The 23,633-nt window shown below is 36.3% G+C and overlaps 2 protein-coding genes across 4 annotated transcripts in view; one reads left to right on the top strand and one right to left on the bottom strand.

Annotated features, from left to right (window-relative positions):
• Cyp49a1 (Cytochrome P450 49a1) overlaps positions 1-16,012 on the top strand; it is an 89,006-nt gene extending 72,994 nt beyond the window's left edge. The window contains exons 9-11 of the mRNA XM_069846336.1: positions 4,793-4,871; positions 8,097-8,315; positions 15,656-16,012. Coding sequence (XP_069702437.1) covers positions 4,793-4,871; positions 8,097-8,315; positions 15,656-15,769 — 412 coding nt within the window. The 3' untranslated portion in view covers positions 15,770-16,012. The remainder of the gene's footprint in view (positions 1-4,792; positions 4,872-8,096; positions 8,316-15,655) is intronic.
• Positions 1-23,633, bottom strand: part of LOC138713870 (GTPase-activating Rap/Ran-GAP domain-like protein 3) — an 878,969-nt gene that overhangs the window by 484,071 nt on the left and 371,265 nt on the right. The window lies entirely within an intron of this gene.

Raw genomic sequence — 23,633 nt, 5'->3', positions numbered from 1 at the left:
GTGGGATGAACAGCGACAACTAACCACAAATAAGGGTTGCTACTAGAGGTATATGCAGCAAAAAGTGAAATCACGATCGTGGTTTATTCACAATATACTTGAAAAAAGGAACCGGTCAATCACCGTATACTGGTCAATAACTACCTAGTTTACCCTATGTGATAATATTCCACAACAAATAATTGAAAATATTTTTAATCTATATAAAAATTGATAATAAAATGTCTGATCGGTTGGAAATTTTTACCGGGGTCAAACAAGGATGTCCTCTCTCACCCCTCTTATTCAATATTTATATGAACGCAATAGTACGGGAATATAGAAACTCAAGGCATGGTCATATAACTATCGTTTTGAGAAGGATGATCAACAAGCGAATAACGTTAACGATGAAAAGAAGTCTATTGCAACCCATGTATTCCTCACTTCAGTGAGAGATACAAAATGAATATTAATACATGGGAAGTGAAAGGACTTCTTTTTGGCGCTAGGGGAACTTCATTTAAGTTAACCAAAACCATTCTCCTTTCTCTTAAATTTTCTAACGAGGACATTAACAAAATTTGTCTAATGGTATTGAGAGATTCATTATCCATTTCACACAATCACTTGTATAATACTATGTATTTTTTTTTTCACTGCATTTCATTACTCTTCAATGTATTTTCATCTCATGTTTCTCCGAAATAAAATTGTACTTTATTTTTAAATTTATCATTGTTCTGTATTCTCTCCGAAATCATACTGTATTTTTAATTTAACCTCTGCTTTGTATTCTGGATCCTAGTGGTCAGCCGTAGATTTCGGCCAGATGTCCCAAATTGTGGAATTTGTTGTTCGAAATTTGTGTCTGGACATACAGACTTTTGCAGACGATTTTGTTTTACTAGCCATTTCAGAAGATGATTTACAATGATAAGTCTATAGTTTAAAATTAATTGATGATAAATATCGCATGGAAATATAGACGAAAAAAAAAACAAAATAAAGGCATTTTGCAGCAAAGAACTTGTACGAAGCAAAATTTGTATAAATCGTAACATTTTAGAAAGGGTTAATGAATTAAATTATCTTGGTTTCAAGCTTTCCTTTCTGCATCATCTAGATATCGCACAAAAAATTTTAAATTCAATAAATCTGCAGGTATTATCAACAGTATAATGAAACCTTCTTTCGTTCAGAAACATACCCGCACTCGTCTGTATTAAGGCCCAGTTTCACCAACCATTGTTAAATATTTAACATGTCGTTAAGGTAATTTAACAGTAAACTTAACGGAAGAGATGTTCATCAACTGTTGTTATTGCTAACATCATGTTAAACCCACTGTTAAATTAACATAGCATACTCCCGCAGTTAAATCCTTAACATCCTGTTACAGCGTGAATCATGATTGCCAGAGAACATATGTTACATGCCGCATTATTATATCGAGATATATTTGCAGTGAAAACAATTAGCTGCAATCACTGCTTCAGCATTTTTAATTACTCAGAATAGATATGTTCATAAATACTAAAATGATTCATATTAATATTAGCACTTCATCCACAGTAAAGAGAAGATATGTGCTTATTAACGTACCGGTAAGCATTTCTGTGATTATTATTTCATATTAATACTCAGATATAATAATTGCAGATTTTCAAAACGTTATTTCCTTATTTCACTGATTTAACAGTTCACATGTAATTATGACCAGTGACTTGTGAAGGTATGTTAGATAGCCTATATATAAGATATGAAAATAATGTTAACGCTTACCATTGTAGTATTCAGAATCACAATTATTTTTATTTTCTATTGGTTCTATTTTATCGTGGATAATTGAAAGAATCTTCGTATAAAGAGTGAAAGTACCACCGTCAGTTTTCAAATGTTCCACTGTATCTTGTGCATGACCCTTCTTAGCATTTCTTTTAATATTTTCGTAACATTGATTTGTTTCATAGTTTGCGTTTTCACATCCAAATGGCGATTGAAAATATTGGGTTAAAGAGACCCATGCTTGTTTCTTTTCCCTAATGAAAGTTCCATCACTACGTTTGAGTTCAATTACATTCATATAATTGCTAGATCTACTAAAATAATTATATTTCTCATATGAGGTAAAATTACTGCTCCTTACACTTTCTTTTTCTCGATTTCCGTTGTAATTATGTTAGTCTCCAATACTTCCATAATGTAAAAAATACAATTCTCCGCTAAAACAAATGACTACACCAACTAAAGGCACATTCAGTAAACTTTCATGCAATCACTGCTTCTTTGATTCCTGTTACATTACTCCTAACATCATGTTACCTAACCAAAGTACCTCAAATGGCTGGTGAAACACTATTACACTAACAGGATGTTTAATTTTTAACAACACGTTAGTTAACTTGTTGTTAGCGTTATTTTAACGAAGTTTGTGAAACTGGGCCTAAGTCTACTTAAATGCGACAGGCTAATGTCAGTAAATTTACTGGCGTGTAAAAACTCCAGCGGGACAAAATTCCGGTACACCGGCGACGCTGATGTAACCTCAACAGTTGCGAGCGTCGTTAAATAAATCATAATTTAAAATTTATATCGTGACATCCTATATGTGAAAGTTACAGACACAGTGAGCTGGTCCTCCACATTGAAGGTTTCGTGGTACGATTGACAATCTACTTAAACAAGAAAAACTTAATATACATTTTTAGACTTTAACAGTGATTGTGTTCAGCTACTTGCAAAAAAAAAAAAAATCATCATTTCCCTTTTATGTTGACATTTAGACTGTAAGAAGTATGTCAAGGTCTTTCAAGTCTGAACTTTCTGACAATTCGCACATCATTCGTAGACTGCCGGTACATTAGAAAGTGCGGCCACATCTGTTTTCGCCATCGTAATCGAGAACTCTGCGCCGTGAAAACAGTTACGTGGTTCTTTGAAGAAGTGCCAAGGACAAACCAAGATCATAAAATATATTCGGCAGGTATTTTATAAGTCATTGTCATCACCCGAAGACCCGAAACGTTTCGCAGACTCACTGTAGCTTTTACCTTTTGCGACACAAATGTCTATATTCAGTAAATGATTTCAGCTACTTTCACATCCAGTGGGCTCGAATTAGACTTCCGTTAGATTAAATGAGTTTTATGTCTGATCCATAAGAGCTATACGTTAGACTGTGTGTTGTTTCATGTTGTACTAACCAGTAGAATTAAGTCATGCTGACCATACGACTTCAGAGTCCTGCTATTTGTGATGCCGCAGAAACCCTCTGTGTTATCTGGATTACGGGTTTATCCCCACAAGTTATAAATTGGTACGCCAGGGATCGAACCTAGGTCACAGTATTCAAAGCCCAGCGCTCTAGTCACTAGGGGTGCTATGCATAGACATTTCGCTAGCCCGCGCTACGAGCGTGCTAAACTAGCCCGGCTATCGACTGATTACTTGTACAGGATTCATATCATGTCATATCATATCATATCATATCATATCATATATCATATCATATCATATCATATCATATCATATCATATATCAATTCAATTCAGTTCAATTTATTAAGCCATTAAACATACAGTGATAAGCTTCGTCACAAAAAACAACACACATTTGAAAATACACATATAATTGAAAACAGTAATTAGAATGAAAACACAAAACATTTTGAAACTCTAAAATTAATGACAACACTTCACTCTATGTAATAATTGTAATTAATCTAAATAACTTTATGTATTTAAAAACAATTTCGTATGAATTTATGTTAAGAAACTCATCTACAGAGTAGAAAGGATTAATTAAAAGCCAATTATAAAATCTAGCTTTGAAACTATTGGTTGGTAACTTATAATATTGACTGGGAAGCTTATTATATAATTTCAACCCCATGACAGAAAAATTTGTACTAGTTTTATGTAATCTACAGTATGGAATATTAATTCGTTCACTATTACTAATTTCATGATCATGTGTATTGGCTATTAATGAGTAATTGTCTATATTTTGTCGAGTGTAAAGGACTGGGACATACATATATCGTATCATATCATATCATATCATATCATATCATATCATATCATATCATATCATATCACAATATCATATCATATATCATATCATATCACAATATCATATCATATATCATATCATATCATATCATATCACAATATCATATCATATATCATATCATATCACAATATCATATCATATATCATATCATATCATATCATATATCATATCACATCGCACCATATCATATCACATATCATATCATATCACATCACACCATATCACATCATATCATATATCACATATCATATCATATCACATCACATCGTATCATATCATATCATATATCATATCACATCACACCATATCATATATCACATCATATCATATATCATATCATATCATATCATATCATATCATATCATATCATATCATATCACATCACACCATATCATATCATATCATATATCATATCATATCATATCATATCATATCATATCATATCATATCATATCATATCATATCGCTAATACTGGCTTATGAATACGAAAAACGTTAGTTCGCTGATCATCCACCGGAAGTCCGCGCTAAGAATGTCTATGGATATGGCCCTAGATCACCATGGTAACAGAGTAAAGCTACTATTATAATTATTCGAATTGTTTACAGACCGGAGAAAGGCAGGATGTGTAACACTGAAACGGACAAAAACAAACAAACAAACAAATTGGTAGGTACACATATCTATTCTCATTGAATGCATAATGAGTTAATGTAACACTTTATTGTTTTGTTTCAGAATGTATCCTGTAATAATAGGGAACGGTAGAAGTCTACAGTCAGAGGCCATAATTGGAGGGTACCGAATACCTAAAGGCGTAAGTACTGTAATTTTATGAGCGAAATGTGCTTCTAAGTGCAATAGACCCTACTATAGTTACTATTTTCTTTACTTAGTTATTTAACAACGCTGTGTCAGCTACTGGGTTATTTAGCGTCGAGAAATTTAGTGACAGCGAGATGATATTTGGTAGATGAGGACGAGGATTCGCCATAGATTACCTGACATTCGCCTTAAGTTTGGGAAAAATGTCGGAAAAAACCAAACCAGGTAATCAGCCCGAGCGGGAATCGAACCCACGCCTGAGTGCAACTTCCGATCAGCAGGCTAACGCGCTGACGCCTGAGCTACACCGGTGGCTACTACTTGTTTATTATTATAATTATGAAAACTTAATTGAAATACAATTTAATTTCAATATACAGGGTGATCTGTTTGGGTATGGATAAAATTAAAACAGCGTAAAACATTTATTACTGAACTTTATTTGTTGAAACTTTGTGCATACAACACTGAAAGAAGGGAGATTCCTCAGAGCTCAACATGACCCCCATTGCGCACCCTGCACAACTCATAACGGTGATGCAATTCAGCCCATGTCCGTTGTAACATAAGAGGGGTGATTTGTTGAAAAGCTTGAGTAATTGTTATTCTCAGATCATCAATATTCCTGGGTTTCTGTGAATAGGCAATGTCTTTAACAAAACCCTACACGAAGAAGTCAGGAGGGGTTAGATCTGGGGAGTTTGGGGACCAAGCCAAGAGATAGCTGCTTCTCGTACTGGGTTTCGCCTGCGACCTCCTGTATGTTTTTTAACACAGAACCTGTTTCTACAAATGTTCGATACCACAACATTATGGAATCGTATTTAGGTACATTATGCACACCATACTCACGTCGAAATTTCCTTTGAACTCTTTTAACACTCTCAAATTTAGGATACCAAAGAACACATTGTGCCCGCTGTTGATTTGTAGTAGCCATTTTAATCATCTACGATTTTCATTTGTCCTTTCAGATTATGCATTGATTGTCATATATGGAAACTCCCATCTTTTAATCATAATATAACTAGCAAGAAATTTTTCTTGCTATCATAATAGATTTATAATAATAAATTAATGTTATCCATACTCAAACGGGTCAGACTGTATTTATAGTACAAATAACGGGATACACAATCATATCCGACCAGATACGTTAATATCTTCATAACTGCAAAATGCACACGATCATAGTTATTGTTTTTATTGTTTTTCTTCTTAACAGCTAACAGAGGTCACCTACTTGCTCCGTTCACGAATGTCTTTTCGTAATACCCATTCGTTTACGAATGTTGCTCACACCCGATTTTTCCACCATAAAATCCTTCATAACCCAGACGGAGATCGAACCAAAATCACCATAGTGGAAGGCCCGGCGATCTTTTTGTCTCACTTACGTTGCACTGTTCACTTACAGTCTTATTAATAAACCGTGTATAGTTTTTATACGAGACTTATGCAGAGTTGAGACAGAAAACGTTACTAATAAACCGTGAATAAGCTATGGACGTATAAACAGGCTGTAACTATACAATGGGAATTGCTTTGCAGTAGTTATATACACGAAACCCCTTGTTTAAGCGTTGTATATAGAGAAAAAATGGCCTCCCCTCTAACAGCTGTTCGTATCGACTGTCATTCTATGATGATGTTTACCTTGTAACCACAGAAGAACAAACCAAAGATCATAGAATTATTAGAATAATATTGCTGTAGCTTGTACTCTTTGACCAAATGTAGTGTGGTAATAGATTAGAGCCAGTTGTACTATCGATATTTAACACGTCACACTAGAGCGCTCTACCGGATCTAGAGAGAACCTCAGATAATCTATTACCTTTCGTAACGAAGTAATGACGAAACTATGACGTAGCTGTGTAACAGTTATACTGTTATACACGACGTATGTAGTGATTATTAGTAAGGAATTTATGCACGACTTATAAACGAGCTACTCATTGTTGAGGGTGGAGTGGTCTCGGTTGATGTCGCCCCACGTTGGCCTCCGTTTGAGGGTGGATGTCGTTATTGCGGCCACACGTTGGAAACCATTTGTGGATGGATGCGTCCCGGTTGTGGTCCTCAATCGACGGTGATGTGCGGCTGATGTCCCTCACTCGTATCAGCCGGCACGTCCGCGGCCGTCAGCACTCGTACTTCGAGAAGCGCGAATAGGGTTGGCAAATTTCTTTTTGTTTTAAGTAGTGGGCGCCAGCCCACCCTATTTCGACGCTCGGTGTAGCGTGAGATCCACTCAGGGTAGCCGAGGTACAGTTGTGGTGTAGGATGATGTCGGGAATAATACCAAGCCGGCTACTTATATAAAAGGCAGTGTAAACTCCAAAACTATAAGTTTATTGTCGTATTCACTTGGTAAACCCTTGAGTATGTATTTCCGGCTGAACTTGTAATTCAATCGTTGGTCGCACTTCTGTATCGACTCTATGGCAGCGCTGAATATGCTATGTCCAATACTATAACTTCAATCCTTTGTTCCATACACTATGACCGAAGCTCCTAAACGTTGACGAGTAGTCTCGTCGATGACAAAGTTCTATCTATCGAGTCTTCGCCGGAAGAAAGACTATTAAGTTGGGCCGCCGACACGAAGAAAAAGGGATCTGCTCTCCGCGCCCCATCACCCTTATTTATAAAAACCTATCCTACGCTAAAACTAACTATCCTATTCGCTAACAACTACGTCATTTAACCGACCTAAAATCTATTTTCTATTGGTCCAAAGTGACCTCATAAGCTGAACCAAGCTCTCTTCTCATTGGGCGCGAAATACGTCATCTCTAAATTTATACTTTGGACTTCCCACAACATCAAATTAGTTGGTAGATTTTTCGAGAATCCCCGTTCTTTTGGAAAACCCCGAGCTTTGCAATAGCTTTCCCACGGGTCTTGTCCAACTTTCGGATTTTATGTTTGAAAGCGCCTGTATAAGAACCCCGCACAAGGTGGCCGTAAATCTGTCCGATTCTGCTAAGTGACTCAGACGAACACCTGCGTGGGAAGCTAATTCTAACCAAGTCGCTAGAACATCCCCGCGAATACAAGTAACTAAAATACGGAGATATCACTTTGTTATTAAATCGGTCTCTCCCTCTCCTAATTACTGCTTCATTGTATAAGTATAAGACAGTTAAATGTCTGTATATAGAGTTTTTATTAGTAAGACCGTTATTGTATTGTAGTGTTATCGGTGTTCCAGGCGCACGTGATCTTCCCTCACTTGGTGGTCAGCAACCTGGAGGAGCATTTCCCGGCCCCGGAGCGCTTCTTACCGGAACGCTGGCTGAAGTCTGCGTCCTGTCCCTTCTCAGGCGGTAGGAAGATCCACCCCTTCGTGTCGCTGCCCTTCGGTTACGGTCGTCGAACATGCATCGGCAGGAGGTTCGCCGAGGCGGAGCTACAGATACTGCTGTCCAAGGCGAGTATGGCTGGACTCTACTGCCTTAAAATATACGCTATACAGTGTGTCTCAGAAGTCCCAACATTCAATTTAATAGGGATATCCTGAACTAGCACCAACAGATAGCGCACGTGTACTCTGAGGGATGCGCTTTGCGTGTGCATTTGTTTTTCGGTATATAAACATTGAGGATATACGTTGTGTATTAGTATATTAAATACTCTTAAAAACAACTAAAAACGGCAAATTTTTGTTATGTTCCTACAAGTAAAAACCAGGGAAAGTTTTTTGTCTTCAATCAGGTCCCGAAATATTCTGAATATATGCTTTAAACCTTAAAAATATAAGTATTTGATATTTGATATTTGATATATTTGGTCACAGCACTTCTTTACATGTAATGGTGTACCTCACATTTCTGTATCCGGTGCCACCATTAACACTTACAGTAACACATATTTGCAGTACATGTCTACACAACTTCTACCAATTAAACTATGTACTTTTTTTATTATTACTTGTTCAATCTCCCTTTCAGTATTTCTCCTACATTTCGTTTGCTATTCTCTATTTGATCATTAATCGTAATATATCTAAATTTATATATGCCTTTCAAACCCCCTTTTTCCTCTAACTACTATTCACTAAGATTTCAATTTCACTTATTCTCTACAAATTATCATATTGAATTATTTGCCTTACTTGTTCTTTGACCTTTTCTCCTATCTGTCTCTTATATTCATTTACTGTTCCAACGTTCAAATGTCAGTACTAATTTTATGCTGTCACTTGTTCATTTCTTTTAACCCTTTTTCACTTTTCACTCATTCATATTTGCGCTCACTTTCAACTTTCTCTCTATTCCACTTACACCTAATCCTTTCACAATACTCTCACTTCCTATAAATCTTATATTTCTCTCTACACATCAGCTTATACACTTTCTCGCTCCCCTATACTTCTCTATCATTTACAATTACAATTACCCTTTACTAGCACTTTTTGATCATATCCCCACATTTTTTAATTGTATCTAATAACATTGCTATATCCTCAGCTGTCGCAGGTTCTGACCTTTCTTTACTGCTTGTCTCTGCTTTATTTCTATCTCTGTCTTTCTTTCTATTTCCTTCTTCTTCTTCTTCTTCTTCTTCTATTCCTCTTTTATTCCCCCCCACGCTTTCACTTCCACCTCCTAGATTTCCACTCACACTCGCACCCTTAATCTTTTCACTACTTTCTTCCCTATCACTTCCTGACTCTTGGTTTCTCTTTTTATCCCCACTCGCCTTTTTTCTAGCACCTGTGCTTCTTGTTCCGTTATTGTCAGCATTCCTTCTGGAGTGCGCTAACCTTACTGCCATCGTATGGAGACTAGGAATCTGCTTACGCTGCTTGATCACGTTACACTTATCTTCTCGATGTGTCATCACCTCTACACTTCCTCGTACGTCAGCATGTGGGTTTCTGAACTCACTACTATTCGCTCCTGTTACCATGTGATCTGCGACAATGACTTGTTCCGTCCTTGAAATTGGGATGATTTTCTTCTGCTCCTTCCCTTCGCTTATGTAGCAAACGTCGACTTTGTCCTCTTTCGTTCTTCTCGTTAGTCCAAATTCTGGATGATCTTCATTCCTCAGGCAGAACTCCAGATCATACCATTTTCCGTTCACTTTCAATTTATCTTCGTACATTTTAGCAAAGTGACCCTTCGCCCTCGCTGCTTTCATATAAGCTAGTAAAAATATAAGTAATTAAATTGCTCCTCGAAAGTATTACATAAAAGTAACTACCGGTACTTCAAGTAAGGAATTGTTGACTACAGTTTCATTTTGGGAGAGGAAAAAGAAAAATTAATAAAAACATATGCAACCTCGACAGCGAGCTATGTTAGCTTAGATTATATGCAGTAGTTGTAGGAGTCTCCGAAGTTTACGCCTGCAGTAAACTCTCGATAAACTGGGATGTTTATTATCCAGGACGATCCGTAGTGAAATCCATTTCGTGAATAATGTTTTTAATGTACTGTACCCTAATTATTAAAGCCAGGTTTTAAGTTCAAATTTTCAAAATCATCCTACATAGTATTCAAAACTGCATGTCCTTAACCTACAAAACGCACGACTAATCGTGATACTATTGCGATCATATTATATCATGCTATTAAAAATTGCATTTGATCTTTCTGCAACTACAGAAAAAAATACAGAAAATTCAATCTCGATAGTCCCTTCCCTATAAAAAGAAAACCACATTGGTGGCTGCATATCCTGTTTTTAGAGTACCGTTCGTAAATACTAATGATTAAAGATGATATTCACCTTCGAAATAATTCATATTTTTTCATTCATTCATCTCGTTCTCAGAGTTCTCGTTTAGGTTCATGAACATTCAATTTACTCGTATCTATATTCTGCATACTGCAGATTTCCCCACCCATCTCGGGGAATCGCTCAGCATTATACAGGTATACGGTATTATTTATTGTAAATTAAATTAAATTAGGCCTATGAAGTAAGAAAATATTGAATTATATTAAATTATACTAGTTTATACAAAATAATTGTAAATATAATTTTGACACGCACAGAAAACCAATAAGCGGGAAAACGTAATCAACTGTAGCATATAACATAGCCCTACAACATGTAGCGCCGCATGGAACGCTCCTGCCATCTAGCGGTAGCTCTTCGCATAAGATATCCCTATTGTCAGACAATTTAGAGTCGGTGTTGAGCCGTTAGCCCGCTAGACGGCGTTAGAAGTGGACATGCTGTTTGTTCAGTTGGTACGCTGGTTGGTTCTATCTTAATTCCAGAACGCCTCAACTGCAAAAGCTACCTGCACCGTCTTCAAGAAATCGTCACTCCTTTACTGAAGGAGGTTCCCTTGGTTCTAAGGCAACGCATGTGATTGCAGCATGATGGCTCCTACACATTTCACACTAGAGTTGGGCAACACGATTCTTTTTCAGAAGTCGATTCCAATGATTCAGTCATACATTACGAATCGATTCTAACGATTCGTTCACGATTCTTCAAAGTCTATGATTCCAACTATTCCTTTGAATCCTCAACGAGTTCACGATTCTTCCCAGTCTGCGATTCCAACTACTGTATTCTTTTGAATCGTCAACGAACGACTCGCAGGACACTTTACTTTGCAAACCTCGAGAGAACAAAAACGTTCTACATCTCTCGCATACATGGCATAAGAGGAGAGACATTGGATTGTCTCCCTCTCATTGGCTGGAACCATTCATCATGATCTCCATTAGTCTACAAAATTATCCAAGATAGTGTTTCTTAATTACAATTTATCAACTGAACCTTTTATCAAGTACAATTCTTGCATTACATCTCTATTTAACTATGGAAATTTCAGGTTCGTGTTCATTATTTGTCACACCTAACAAATACAATATTTTGATTTTATTCTCGCTCGGGAGCATTCGGCACGGTTCGGAAATGTCTGTTGGCAGGTTACATCAAACAGGTAAATAGAATAGTGGGTTACGATCAACGATCATGCCGATTCGTTACTATTCTTTTGAACGACGATTCGTTAAGATTCTTTTGAACGACGATTCGTTCATACTACGAATCGATTCTTACGATTCTTTATTATTAGTCGTTCGAATGAACGATTCGTTCACGAATCGACCCAACTCTATTTTACACATGAAGTTCGTGTCTTTCCAGGCAGGTGGATTGGCCGTGCTGGACCTATCGCGCTTGGCCAGCAAGGTGTCCTGACCTCACAGTCTGGAGTTGTACTTACGAGTTACATGGATATGTTAGTGTACATCACACCTTTAAATGATGAGGAATACCTAAGAAACAGGATTTTGGCCTCAGCGTACTCGATAATTGCGATTCTTTCGATCTTTGAGACAGTCCCACAGATTCGTCGCTGTGAGCTCTGTTTAGAGATCCGTGGTGCTTTAATAGTGCACAGGATGGGCAAGCAACAGCTCTATCCAGTAGGGAACGTTGCTTTATGTGACGCAGCTCTTTTAATTTTAACGCCGTCTAGCGGACTAACGCGACGTCGACTCTAAGTTGTGTGACAAGATACATTTGTTTTCGCCTCTTGTAACATCTCTTAGATTTAATGCAGGACTTCTGGGTGACATTTGGTGGTGATTTCGTTTCCTTGTCACGGTTTATCCATACCGCCAGTCAATGTTTTAGTGTTATTGTATCTTTTATCATCTTAGTTACTCTGAATGTTTCCTTTTCATCTAATTCCAAACGTCTTTGAATTGGTCTTCCTAATTTCTGTTTCTTGGAACACACTTCAAGATTTGCTTTGGCAATCTTTCCGTTTTCCATTCTTATAACATTTTGTTATAATTTTCTTCTGTTTTCCTAGATATAACAGCTTGTTCAATAGTAGAATTTTCTATGTATACCTTTTCGTACTGGAATCTTTCAAATTTTTTGTCCTATTTTTAACAACGCTACATCAACTACTAGGTAATTTAGCGTCGATGAAATTGGTGATAGGGAAATGGTATTTGGTGAGATGAGGCAGAGACGATAGACTACCTGACATTCGCTTTACATTTGGAGAAAACCTCGGAAAAACCCAACTACGTAATCTCAGCCCAAGTTGCAATCAAACCTACGCTCGAACGTAGCTCCGAAACAGCAGACAAACGCACTACCGCCTGTGCTGAGCCAGTGGCGATTCTTTCAGTGAATTTCATTACTATATATTTTCGTGCTGAAAATTTCATCCGAAATAGTAGAGCTGTTACGTTATAAATTATGGCTAGCTCTTCAAGGTCATCTTCCGTCTCAGCTGTGACAATTTGATTATCAACAAATACTAGTAAGTTATTTAATTTGAAAATTTCCACTTTTATTCATACCTGCATGATGGCCATGTTTCCCAAAGCTGAATTATTCTGTTCATATAAATTATGTGAAGGAATGTGTAGAGTATACATTTCTGCCTACTTCTTTATGCATGTCAATTGATGGAGAAATCTCACATCCCACTGTAACGCCAATTAAATTATTCCTACATAAATTATGACTAGCTATCATAACTTCATCTGGCGTTCTATAAATTTTTAGTGTCCCATACATTTGAATTAACAGAAACGCAAGCTTTTGCATTATCAATGAGTACTGAACTGTCAATCTTCTAACAGTGAACTGCGTATCAAAGAAAAGCGTCCACAGTATTGGTATCACAGAAGATAAATCCTCGAAAAAATCGAAAAATCGAAAGAGAATTGGGAGGACAAATTTAAAAGGTACGCAAAACGCGTCCTTGCAAGGGGTTTGGGGGCTGTACAAAACTAAATATGTGAGCTCCAAGCCTGTTGGCCACTAGTCTCACTCCGGGTTACGCTGCTCCACTGAAGGAACTCTAGAAAATTTTGAAGGGGAAGCCGAAATTGGACGTAACCTCTTAGGTACCACATACGCGAGGGGGACTGAGATTTTATCAAGTGATCACGGAACGGGAAGAGGAAGAGTTGGCTGGTGTTTGCCGTTAGGATGGCGAGACGCTGTCATCTGTTGTTCGATGACAAAGCATGTGAAGGCCGTCGGAAGAAGCGCCGTGAAATCTAAATCTGCAATTTGAGAGGTCCCTGTCCTTTCAAATTGCGACTAATTGAGTGACCTCGTATATTTAATAGACAATTTATAGGTTCTGAACTAGGGCATACGTCGTTTATATAAAGGGGAATATATATGGGGAATATATAAAGGGGAATATATATGGGGATAAATCCTTCGGATGGTGTCAACTATAGACAAAACAGTACATCAGCTCGTGTGTGACTGGAAGTCATAGATAAGGCTAGATATGTTCTTGGGTTTGACAACCAGACAACCAGTTCTCTTCATTGAGAACACAAGAGTGACTGAAAGGTAGTTCGGAGGCAACACCAATACGTTCAGGAATGGACTCAGCATTAAAGATTAACTAATCTAATCTAATCTAATCTGGCCATTTTTCTCTACAGGTTTATGTAAGTAGTTGCAGTATTGACTAGCTATCAATTCTATCCAAAATCTCTCGACTGTACTTCACAATTACTTACTTACAAATGGTTTTTTTTAAGGAACCCAGAGGTTCATTGCCGCTCTCACATAAGCCCGCCATCGCATCGGTCCCTATCCTGAGCAAGATTAATCCAGTCTCTATCATCATATCCCACATCCCTTATCATATCCCATTTTAATATTATCCTCCCATCTACCTCTCGGCCTCCCCAAAGGTATTTTTCCCTCCAGCCTCCAAACTAACACTCTATACGCATTTCTGGGTTCGTCCATACGTGCTACATGCCCTGTCCATCTAAAACGTCTGGATTTAATGTTCCTAATTATGTCAGGTGAAGAATACAATGCGTGCAGTTCTGCGTTGTGTAACTTTCTCCATTCTCCTGTAACTTCATCCCTCTTAGCCCCAAATATTTTCCTAAGAACCTTATTCTCAAACATCCTTAACCTCTGTTCCTCTCTCAAAGTGAGAGTCCAAGTTTCTCAACCATACAGAACAACCGGTAATATAACTATTTTATAAATTCTAACTTTCAGATTTTTACTTCACAATTACATCATCGTAATTTTTAATTTATAGTCCTCAACTTATAACTTAACTTATCCAAAACTTTATGTCACAAAAGCTCACCAGGACCCTAGAGTCTGCTGCTTCTACAGGGTGGAAGTGAAAAAACTCTGCAGATTTTTAGAGCGACTAGCTTATGTTGTATGTAACAAAAAGTGTAATAACATATTGGTGGAGAGTTCATAGTTTTCTAAAAAAAAAAAAAAAAAAAAAAAAATAATGTTTAATAGCCTTTTATTCGGTAACTCCTGGGAGTAAGTTGTCCATATCGATAGAAAATCTAATAAGGAATTATTTATCCCTCTGGCGTATTCCAATAGCATGGACGGTTTTTGTGTAAATTTAATTTAAAAACCACTAATTTCAAGGTACTGACCGATGCAACCAGATTGCAACGTTGTAGCCAAGGAGAGAGGTTCGCGTAGGGATACAAACCTGAGTTCGTTGACCTCTTACAACTTTGTTACGAGAAGAAAGAGTTTGTCTTAACGGCGTTGTTGCCGGACTGCTGAAACTTTCAACTTCATTTTGTAATTAACCGTGCATTTAATCACAAAATGTAATATAGGTTTTATATTCTGCAGGATTATTTCACTTCCACTCTGTATTTATATTCTTTTAGTGTCCTACTTTCACAACCATCAGCAAGCCGTAAAATTATAAAGTATAAGAAACAATTTGTGAAGAGAACATTTGTGCCGATGTCTATCTATTACTGTTTCTTGTATTTATGTTTACATATTTATTATTGTTGTTTCCAGATATTCCGGAAGTACCGAGTAGAATACCATTACGAAGACTTCCGCTACAAGATCTGCCCCACATACATTCCAGAAAATCCGCTGAAATTCCGCCTCATTGAAAGAGAACCCTAGTTAACAGACCACAGTGAGATACAGGGAGTGTGAAAGACTAAATTACAGCACAGTGAATGTATGTTATAGTGTTAATGAAGTGATTGTGCACTTTTAAGAGACTCTCAGGAAAATTTCGAGATAATTTTTCTCTTGAATCAATAATTATAACGATTTTCTTTGGTTCTATCAAAGTTACAATTTAATGTTGTATAGCTTTAAAAATACAGTAGAAATAAAATTAAATTTACTGTCCACATTCTAGCTCTTATTTTTCTTCTTCCTGTTATGAATCCTGTTATGGTGCCATTTTCATTACCTGTTTCCACCTTTCCCTTGCTCCATTTCAGAGTCTTCGTAGGATAGACTGTAGTTTTAGAACTTGTTTTGAAATCCTGTTTTTTTGTTATTCTATTGCGATGATCTATCCAAATTAAGGGAATTTCCTACTTATCACATGCAAAATAATGTTAAAAATAGTCTATCTTTAAGTAGTTATAAAAGCTCTTTCAATTTTTAGTGATGTGTGTATACATATTTAGCTTTAGAATGGTTGCTCTATAGTAAATAATTCCTCTTAATAGTACATTATGCAACGAGCCTATAATGATAGTAATTAAGACGCGAGTATGTTTGTTTATGAAAAGAGCGCAAGCGACCATATTTCTAACTTGAAATTATTCAGAAATATTCATTTTATTCGCATCTGATTGAAGATCGGAAGTGACCTTGTGCATAGCTCGTAAATTGTGAGATGTGCGCAGACGCGAAAGTATTGATTTTTTTTCGAGAAACTATAATGTCATTGACCTTGATATAATTTAGAGAATAACATGAAGTAATTTTGATATAACCTGGAAATTGATTTAGGATTGAAAAACGAAATGACAAATTGAATTTATTTGAATATTATTTACAATTAACGCTAATTATTATAGTAACAGAACATAACCTTCTGCGATAGTATTGGATTTCCAGCCTCCGTGACGTTTCCCTCGTTGTCTTTCGATTGCATATCCGAGAATAATCGAAAACCTGAACTTTATTGAATAGGTGTACTTTAATGACATGCATTAAAGGACTGCTACCAGGTGTATAATTACTACATTTCCGCAATAATTTTTTAATTTAAACATATATTTTTTATATAAATTCACTACATGTCTGTGATTAGGTGCACTCCTTTCACTTGTTGTAGCACATATTGAATTAAAATTCTGGCCAATTATTGCTCACAGATACTAAAACACATCCTACCAAATTTATTAATATTTCTGCAATATTATGGGCATAGGGTTTGTACAATCTTCACCGCCAAAAATATTTTTATTGTATTTATGGCTACTTTAAAATAGGGTATTTTTACCATTATTTTGCATGCGATAAGTACCAACCTCCCCTTAATATTTAGTCTTCTAATTCACATAATATCCCACCAGAATTTTATTCTTTCCTAAGTTCCTAAATTTATCCTATATTTTACAGCCCTTGGATAAGCGGATAACATACATTTCGACTCTTTTAAGTCTTAAAATTTATGTACACAATACCTAGGATTTTCTTTGTCTCTGTGAGATTTTGATGGCATTTCTTTCATTGCGTCTCATTTACACTTCTTGTTTTAAATAGCGTAATTTAAGGTCCACCTGCGATGTAGAATGAAATGCAAAGACATCGTATGATTCATACTGTACACACAAAACCAGTAAATTAATTTTAATTACATTTAAGACATTTTAGAAATTAAGGGGGAGGTACGCCATTGGCTGCGAACATTTAGTGAAATTCATTTTTTCAAATCACTGCTACAATAAAAGCTAAATGAAAAAAACTTTTCATGCTTAACACATAGGCCTACATTACAGTTTACAAAACGCTATTCAGAATATTAAAATAGCTAATAATTACCTGATAATATAATATCAAATTTGCATATATTATATTTTTTACAACCGTAAAGCATTTACATAGTAAAATATTCAATTAATAATTTTTACTGGGATGTTTTAAGGGGAGAGAATGGTATTTCTTAAAACTTTTTTCCTATTTGGTGTAAAATATTAATTTTTTGTGTGTAGAGAGCTCATAGCTGTGGAAACTCAACCAAATAAAAATATTTTGAAAAAGAAATTATTTGGTGACCCAAATTTGAAAAAAATATACCCAATGCAGGATTGTACTAAAACCGATATATCTAAACCGTTTTTAAAGATAGACTAAAACAATTTTTTGCAAGGTATTTGCAAAACAATTTTCTACAAACAGTCTGTAACAGAATTTTGATATTAGTCCCTACGTTTGTAAAATAAACAATTAAAATTTAATAACAATTTTCTGATTTCCTTTCTTGCAAACAAACGGACGTATTTTTTTTTAAATAAAATCAATTAACAAAATTCCGTTACAGAGAAAAGTTTCCTAATAGTCTAAAGAATGTATGTTCTAAATTTCATGCATGTATCTTTAACAGTTCAGAAATTATATCCATTTTTGTCTGGCAATGTAGCAAAAAAAAAATGAAGTTACTGGAAACCGATAAAAGCGGGCGTGTGATTTAAAAATCCATAGCGCAGAAAGTTTAAAAATGACGCCTCAACATTCGATAAGGGCACAAATACCCACAAAATGTTACGCATTGTATTCCACACATATGAAAGGGTATTTTAAAGAAAACATTTTTTTTTAACTTAATTTACCTGAAACAACAATAAAAATGGGCGCGTGATTTAAAAATCCATAACGCAGGAAGTTTAAAAATGGCGACTCAACATCCGATAAGGGCACAAATACCTACAAAATGTTATGCTATGCATTCCACACATATCACAGAGTATTTTAAAGAATTTTTTTGTTTTTTGAAAATTTACTCATTTTTCACCAAAAAATACCATCCTCTCCCCTTAAAGCTCTAAATCAACAACATAGTCTAGCATCTGTTACCTATTCCTTCAAAAAAAATTTAAAGCTATATACAGCGTGGTTCTAAAGTCTGGGGACAAACTTCGGAAAGTGATTCCTGGTCCTACACATGAATATCCAGAAATGTATTTGTTCTGAGTTAGGTGGCAACACTGTTGCTTACACCATAAGTTCCTATCAGCGACCGTATCAGTGAAAGTGAGTCTACACAGCGTGTTGTGTCTGTACCGTTGGTAGTAAGACGAGACACGTAGCTGATGTATGATGAAGTTCTAGCCCACTTGTATGTATCGTTTGCCTATATCTGGAAAACACCTTCCCTGGTAGATGAATCGGTAGAGGAGGCCCTGTGTATTTTCACTAAATTATAAGAAGTTATTCATTTATGTTATGAAGCAAAGATAGTGAATAGTAAATGAGAGAATTAAAGCTATTTTTTATAAAAGCATATGTTGTAACAACCAAAACTTGTCTTATCCACAACAGTACAGTGCAAAACTAGCCCCATCCAAAATTAGATTGTGTTTCACTGTCGTAATATTGGTGTCTGATTTTTCATATGATGCATGTTAGATGTAGGGCCTTGTAAGCAAATGATAGCATTAAAATACATTTCAAAATCTTTACGGTTTGTCTTGCAGAGGTTTTTCCTGTTTTCTGACAAATCACTTCACCTGCATAAGGCGAGTTTTGCATTTGATATATAGGCTACAGGTTGTTTAAAAAATACGGAGCATAATTTCAGGTATGTATTTCCCACATGTAGAAAATCAAAATAGTTCATTACAACATGTATCCGGAAATGCTTTATTTCCGAGTTATGGCCTTCACAACATTGAAATTCACCGGAACGTTTTTCTTTCCGCAGGTCGTTGCCGTCAAAGGAGACATTAAGAGGGCACTCTGACAGTTCATTCCGAGGCGAAGGTTACATTCAGTGTTGTGTAGGCGTTAGACTGTGCGACATGTATTCAAATCAAGAGCTGCCAGAGATACACTTCATGTACGATAAGGCGGACGGCAATGCTGCGCTGGCTCGTCGTTTGTACCAGGAGAGGTACCCACAGCGACAATGTCCAGATAGGAAGACATTTGTACGTCTCCATTACCGTCTGTGCGAGTATGAAAAATTTAACTCTCCTGGTTTGGGAAGGGGACGACCAAGATCTACAACTCCAGAAGTACAGGAGGAGATTCTGGAGGCTGTGAACATGACTCCTTCTATCAGCACACGAAGGGTAGCGTTGCAAGTCAATGTTCCTCATACGACTGTCTGGAGACTGTTGAAAGAGTATCAATTCTATCCTTATCATTTGCAACGTGTACAGGCGTTGTCACCAGCAGATTACCCTGCACGAGTTAGGTTCTGTCAGTGGTTCTTGCAGCAGTGTGGTGTAAATCCGAACTTTCCTGCCTTAGTATTATTTACAGATGAAGCACAGTTCACACGAGATGTCAGAACAAATTTCCACAATCAGCATGTATGGGCGTATGAAAACCCACGTGCAACTGTTCCATCTCATCACCAGGTGCGGTTCTCCCTCAACATGTGGGCCGGTATCATTGGTGATCGATTAGATGGACCCCATGTACTTGTAAACAGACTTACGGGGCAGGCGTACACAAACTTCCTGGAAAACACCATACCTCATGTTTTAGAAGAAACTCCACTGATCATTCATTTCTTGCATGATGGCGCTCCTGCACATTTCAGTCGTACGGCTCGCCGGTACTTGGATCGAAGGTTTCCTGATCGATGGATAGGTAGAGGTGGCCCAATTGCTTGGCCTCCACGCTCACCTGATCTGAACCCTCTCGATTTCTACTTGTGGGGCCATTTAAAATCATTGGTTTATTCGTCTCCGGTGCCTGATTTGGAATCCCTTCGGAATCGAATTGTGGCATGTTCTGAGGACATACGCAATACTCCTGGAGTTTGGGATCGTGTTCGCAGGTCAATGAGACATCGATGTGAGGTCTGTATTCAAGCAGGAGGTGGACATTTTGAACATCTTCTGTAATGACAACGACCTGCGGAAAGAAAAACGTTCCGGTGAATTTCAATGTTGTGAAGGCCATAACTCGGAAATGAAGCATTTCCGGACACATGTTGTAATGAACTATTTTGATTGTCTACATGTGGGAAATACATACCTGAAATTATGCCCCGTATTTTCGAAACATCCTGTATATATATATATATATATATATATATATATATATATATATATATATATATATATATATATACATACATACAAATTAAAAAAAAACATTTGAAAGTAAGGCACGTGATGAAATGTTTTCTTTCGTTGTCTGATCTGCAGTTGTTTTAAATTTAATTAATCTTTTCAAGCATTTGGCTAAGAAATTCATTAATTCATTTAAGTGACGCTATGTAGAGATTCATCTTGGTGGATGAGGAAAGCTTATTAAAGACAATTCATTTTGGTTGTCTACACTGGTGGCCATAATTCTGGAAACTTTTTTTTGTACTGAATTATTATAACATTCAGTATTGATTCACGGATTCATACAATTGAAAATGTTATTCATGACTGATCCGTTAATTTTGGGGTTGTAATAAAGGTATTACAATAAATCCTGAATATTTTAACAATAAATAATCATTACTATGTATTATGTTCTTGTCGTTTAAGATCTAAATATTAATTTCAGATTTCATTATAATTTCCCATTATTTACCGTAATAAAAACTGGTCCATTGTTGATTTTAAGATTATTGTTGATCAGTAGAAGCATTGTTGAGCACTGTTGGCATAAAATATGGACATTATTAGTGTGTTTCTATTAGTCTGACTTAAGATTTCGTTAGGGTAACACCTGATTGCTTTACAACAAATTTTATTGATCCTTTTATCACAATGGATGCACGAAAGGATTGGAAACGTTCTAGGGCAGTCACACTTCGAGAAGAAGGTTATACATTCAAGGAAATTGCAAGGAAACTTGGTAATGGTGCTACAGTGTCTGGCGTCCAGAAGGTATGGCAGAAGTACAAATCCACAAAATATTGTAAAACAACACCTAGGACTGGTAGAAAACCTGAAGTAAGTCCAAGAGATGTGAGACAGATTTGTCGATTAATAATAATTAATACAGGATATAATGAGAAATAATAATGAAATCTGAAATTAATATTTAGATCTTCCCATAATTAACGGATCAGTCACGAGTAACATTTTCGATTGTATAAATCTGTGAATCAATGCAGATGTTATAATAATTCAATACAAAAACAAAAAGTTTCCAGAATTATGGCCACCAGTGTATAGTTGAGTTTCTGAGATTTCCGAAAAGTGTAACAACCAGTTTAATTTTTAAAAAAGGAGGAAAAGGGACAACCCGGGCAACGTCGGGTGCTTTGAGCTAGTCTTTTTCATAAATTTGATTGAGAAATGAACATTTGTCCGCTTGTATTTTTATAAATTTTACGAGAACAATTTATGTTTCGAGTTGGTTCGTGATTAGAATATTGCAAAGATACATAACGACACGACATATTGTAATAGTCTGCTAAATTCATGAAATTGCTTATTTATCATTTCTGTTATCCACTTGATGGGCTCTAGTCTGGTAGAGCCTCCACAACACGCTGATAATTCCATTAGTTGTAGGCCCACTGTTGCACTGTCACAATGAAAATACTCCACACAAACAAGAGGACAACTCCACCACATACTCAAGCCCGTGACATTTGTAATTGCTTTGAAAATGTTTGAAGGTGTTAACAATATTAAAATTCTCTGCATTGACATTATTACCCACCAAAAATTAAGTAAAATTGTTACTTGTAATTCTGCAATTTTCTAAAATAAGATAGTGGAAAAGATTCACACAAAAAATGAGACAAATAATTTACAAACTTCTGAATTCCCAACGTCAACATATGGTAGTGTGACAAAATGTCGCAACCAACCGAAATAAAATTTACAAAAGAGGCGAAAAAAAAGTTTTATAATAACCTACTTACTTACTGGCTTTTAAGGAACCCGGAGGTTCATTGCCGCCCTCACATAAGCCCGCCATAGGTCCCTATCCTGAGCAAGATTAAACCAGTCTCTACCATCATATCCCACCTCCCTCAAATCCATTTTAATATTATCTTCCCATCTACGTCTCGGCCTCTCCAAAGATCTATTTTCCTCCGGCCTCCCAACTAACACTCTATATGAATTTCTAGATTCGCCCATACGTGCTACATGCCCTGCCCATCTCAAACGTCTGGATTTAATATTCCTAATTATGTTAGGTGAAGAATACAATGCGTGCAGTTCTGCGTTGTGTAACTTTCTCCATTCTCCTGTAACTTCATCCCTCTTAGCCCCAAATATTTTCCTAAGCACCTTATTCTCAAATACACTTAACCTATGTTCCTCTCTCAAAGTGAGGGTCCAAGTTTCATAACCATACAGAACAACCGGTAATATAATTGTTTTATAAATTCTAACTTTCAGATTTTTTGACAGAAGACTAGATGATAAAAGCTTCTCAACCGAATAATAACAGGCATTTCCCCTATTTATTCTGCGTTTAATTTCCTCCCGAGTGCCATTTATATTTGTTACTGTTGCTCCCAGATATTTGAATTTTTCCACCACTTCAAAGAATAAATCTCCAATTTTTATATTTCCGTTTCGTACAATATTCTGGTCACGAGACATAATCATATACTTTGTCTTTTCGGGATTTACTTCCAAACCGATCGCTTTACTTGCTTCAAGTAAAATTTCCGTGTTTTCCCTAATCGTTTCTGGATTTTCTCCTAACATATTCACGTCATCCGCATAGACAAGAAGCTGATGTAACCCGTTCAATTCCAAACCCTGCCTGTTATCCTGAACTTTCCTAATAGCATATTCTAAAGCTACGTTAAAAAATAAAGCTGATAGTGCATCTCCCTGCTTTAGCCCGCAGTGAATTGGAAAAGCATCAGATAGAAACT

The sequence above is a fragment of the Periplaneta americana genome, chromosome 14, assembly GCF_040183065.1.
Source record: "Periplaneta americana isolate PAMFEO1 chromosome 14, P.americana_PAMFEO1_priV1, whole genome shotgun sequence".
Taxonomy (NCBI): Eukaryota; Metazoa; Arthropoda; class Insecta; order Blattodea; family Blattidae; genus Periplaneta; species Periplaneta americana.
This window is presented reverse-complemented; position numbering and strand designations above follow the sequence as displayed.